The 3,518-nt window shown below is 36.0% G+C and overlaps 1 protein-coding gene across 1 annotated transcript; it reads right to left on the reverse strand.

Annotated features, from left to right (window-relative positions):
• Positions 1-274: 274 nt before the first annotated feature.
• Positions 275-1,219, reverse strand: LOC116894087 (olfactory receptor 52K1-like). Its single transcript, XM_032895808.1, has one exon. It carries the CDS (start codon positions 1,217-1,219, stop codon positions 275-277), a length of 945 nt encoding a protein of 314 aa, XP_032751699.1.
• Positions 1,220-3,518: the final 2,299 nt, after the last annotated feature.

A 3,518-nucleotide genomic window follows, 5' to 3' on the forward strand; every position in this document is an offset into this window, starting at 1 on the left:
AGTAATATCATTTGATCATATAAACAATAAAAGTTACAATGCAATGTCACTATTTTCTTACATATAAACAAGTACTTAGGAATTACTAAAATTTCATATATCAAGATCAAACGAATACATGCAAGTTGTATTTCTAACCTGACAGTTCTTTTCTTGAATTAGTACTTTCTTCCCCCTCTGAAGAAAATCCTGAACTGGTAGAAATTATTTGAACTTCTGGCTGTGCATAGCACCCCCCATGCCTCCATGTCTTCTGTGCATCACAGGCGTCAGCTCAGTTTCTCTGACAGGTCAGTATGCGCAACACCCACTCCCTCATCTGTTTGGTTCGGGCTGCATATATTAAGGAGTTGACCATAGGAGGCACCAGAAAATACAAATTGTCGATTATAATCTGTAAGTAGGGAGCCATATGGTGCCCTAAAATCTGGGATAAGACAGAAAAGACAACTGGAGAATAAAACAGACCAATGACACACAGATGAGAACCACATGTGCTGAGAGCTTTTCTCCTGGCTTGCCAAGATGTAATACGAAAGACAGCACAAAGGATCAGAGTATAGGACAGAATGACAAAAAGGAGATCAATCCCCACAGATGCTACAATAACCATGAGGCCATAGACAACGTGGCTGGAGATGTCTCCACAAGCAATCATCACCACAGCCATGTAGGCACAGTAGGAGTAACTGATGACCTGAGTTTGGAATCGTTCCAGCCTTTTAGTTAGGATGGGGGCGGGGGTGACCACGGCCACTGCCCTTGCCAGTATAGCCAGTGCCATCTTCACAAGCATGTTTCTGTCCAGGATGGTTGTGTACCTCAAAGGGTACCAGATAGCTGCAAATCTATCAAAGGCCATGGCCAAGAGGATCCCCGATTCCATGACATAAAAGGAAGGGATGACAAATATCTGTATGAGACAGGTCTCAAGACTGATTTCTTTGGCATTCATCCAGAAGATTCCTAGCATTCGGGGTACAGTGACTGTAACCAGGCACAAGTCCACAACTGATAGTGTAGCCAAGAGGAGAAACATTGGCTCATGGAGAGTCTTCTCTATCCAAATGATGTTTAAAATGGTGCTATTTCCTATGATGGCTATTACAAATATCAAGAAAAAGGATGTTGAGAACCAGCCATGGGAGGATTCAAGGCCTGGGATTCCAGCCAGGATGAATATCAAGGGCTGAGGAATGGAGTTATTACATGAGGGCATTGTCACAGGAGCTCTTCAAAGTCTGGTTCCTATAGAGACAGGATAATAGTTTCTATTGGTAATGATTAGTTAATTGATGATCATGTCATCCCTTGAGCTACTTTTAGTGGGAATGCAGAAAATACTGGACAACATGCTAAGAAGAAGACGCCTTGTCAAAAATAATTTCTCATTAAACATGCTTGTTCCATAATTTAGACTTTCCAGTTGCTTTGATTGAGTAATGACCTATAATCATTTCCTATAATGACCACCTAGACGGTAGGATACAGCAGGGCATGCATCCCATATTACAGGCAGAGTGTGTGTGTATGAACATGTCAGTCATTGAAGTGTTTATCCCAGGTAAGGAAGCTGAATATAATTGTGTATCATCTTGTTTGTAGCATTTGTCTTTGTGCCTTAGGATTCTTCCCTAAGAACATTCATTATGAATAATTTATTCTTATAAAATATCCAGGAACTATGTGGGAAAATTATGTAGAAAGGAAGATGATCATTTTGGTAGAATAGTGGATGTGTGGAATGACAAACCTGCAATCTCAAAATGTCTCAACAGATAACAATTCAGCATTTCCAGACATCCAGTCAAGGACAAACGGGGAGTTGGTTAAGAGTCAAGATGACTTAACAATTTTGTATAGAAAAGTTTGGTTTTGTTTCTATAGGAAGTAGTGTCTGGGGCTTAATATAAGGCTTTTACCAAAATAGCACTTTATAATAGTTATTAAATATTTTGTATTATGTAATTATTTTTATGGAAATACAACATTTTCTGTCACTAAATGAAAGTCACGAATGTATGTTAATATGCTAAAATGGAAGGTATATATGCATAACAAATATTGATATAAAGATGTAGTAGTATGTTTTTAAAATTATACAAGTATAATTACAAACTTTTAAACATGACGCTTCACAATTTATTAAACATTTCAGCTGTATAATTTTAGCATATATCACAGAAAAGGAGACAAACCAATAAAAGCTTAAAATCACAAAGCAAAGCATATATTTCAAAGTTGCTTCACCTAGAAATATGATATTAATATTGGGACATAATTCCTGCCTGTAGTTGACATGTTGAATTACTAGTGTTTTATAGTAACATCCACCTGATGACATATTTAACATATTTCCAAATCATTTGTAAGTCTAATGACTTAGATTTTCTTCCTGTTACTGTTATTTTCCTTTGGATTTTATTTAGAAACAGGGTCTTTCTCTGTAGCCCAGTTTGGTCTCAAACTCACTAGACAACCAGGGCTTTGTCTGACTTAGGACTCTTCTGCCTCAACCCGCTGAATGCTGTTATTACAGACACACACTGGAGCCTCCCTCACGTGCCTCTCACCCAGCTACTGTTAAGTTTATGGTATATTAACGTGCCTGGATTTATAATGGCAATTAAATCATACATATATGCTTATGCTTAGTAATGCACATAAATAGACATTCTTTACATAATTAAATTATTATAAATATGCAAGAGTCCAATATGTTGTGATAATTGGCTCAGTACTCAAATTCTATTGCGGCATTTTTACATAGTAGTCGACTGATTCAGATATCAATATTTTATATTAAAATTGTATTTTGTCAATGGCACACTGGTGTTTAATAATAAACATATCTCCTGGGAGGTAATCTGGCATAGTAAAATATGATTCGTTTGGAATATTAGACCTAAATCTTAGTTTATGTGACTGGATCTTATCTTTTTTATATTATACTATAATTTTATTATTTTTACCATCTCCATTCTCACTCTAAACTCTCATATATTATCTTTCTTGCTTTATTTGGCACCACTGTAGCTAAACATCTGGGCACATAGAGGGAGTTAGAACAGTTAAATGTAGTTTAAACGGCTAGAAGTCAGTATCCTGTCATAAATAACTGCTTGACAAAAAAAGAGATGCACCACAGAATCAGAAACTTGTACATGTTAAAGTTTCCAGGGGAGAATGTATAGTTATCTATCAGGAATTCTATGGGTGATGTTCCATACAAGACAGTTTCTTAGGACAGCACTGGAATTTTAAGCAAAGTGACAAAGTTTTTCTCTGTGCTATCATAAAATATTGGTAAAAGTATGTGAATGTTATAGAAAAATTCAATCAATTCGAGAGTTGACACTCAGCTTTCTCTCATTTTGATTTGTTTTCTTTACACAAGTGCCTCTGATCATTCTTTAAAAAATGAAAAACTTTGCAAAGGATTTAGTGGGGTTTTTATTTGTTTTGTTTTGTTTTGTTTTGTTTTTTTGTGCAAATGAGAATCTATTCTACCTACATAA

Source organism: Rattus rattus, chromosome 2 (genome assembly GCF_011064425.1).
Source record: "Rattus rattus isolate New Zealand chromosome 2, Rrattus_CSIRO_v1, whole genome shotgun sequence".
In the NCBI taxonomy this organism is placed as follows: Eukaryota; Metazoa; Chordata; class Mammalia; order Rodentia; family Muridae; genus Rattus; species Rattus rattus.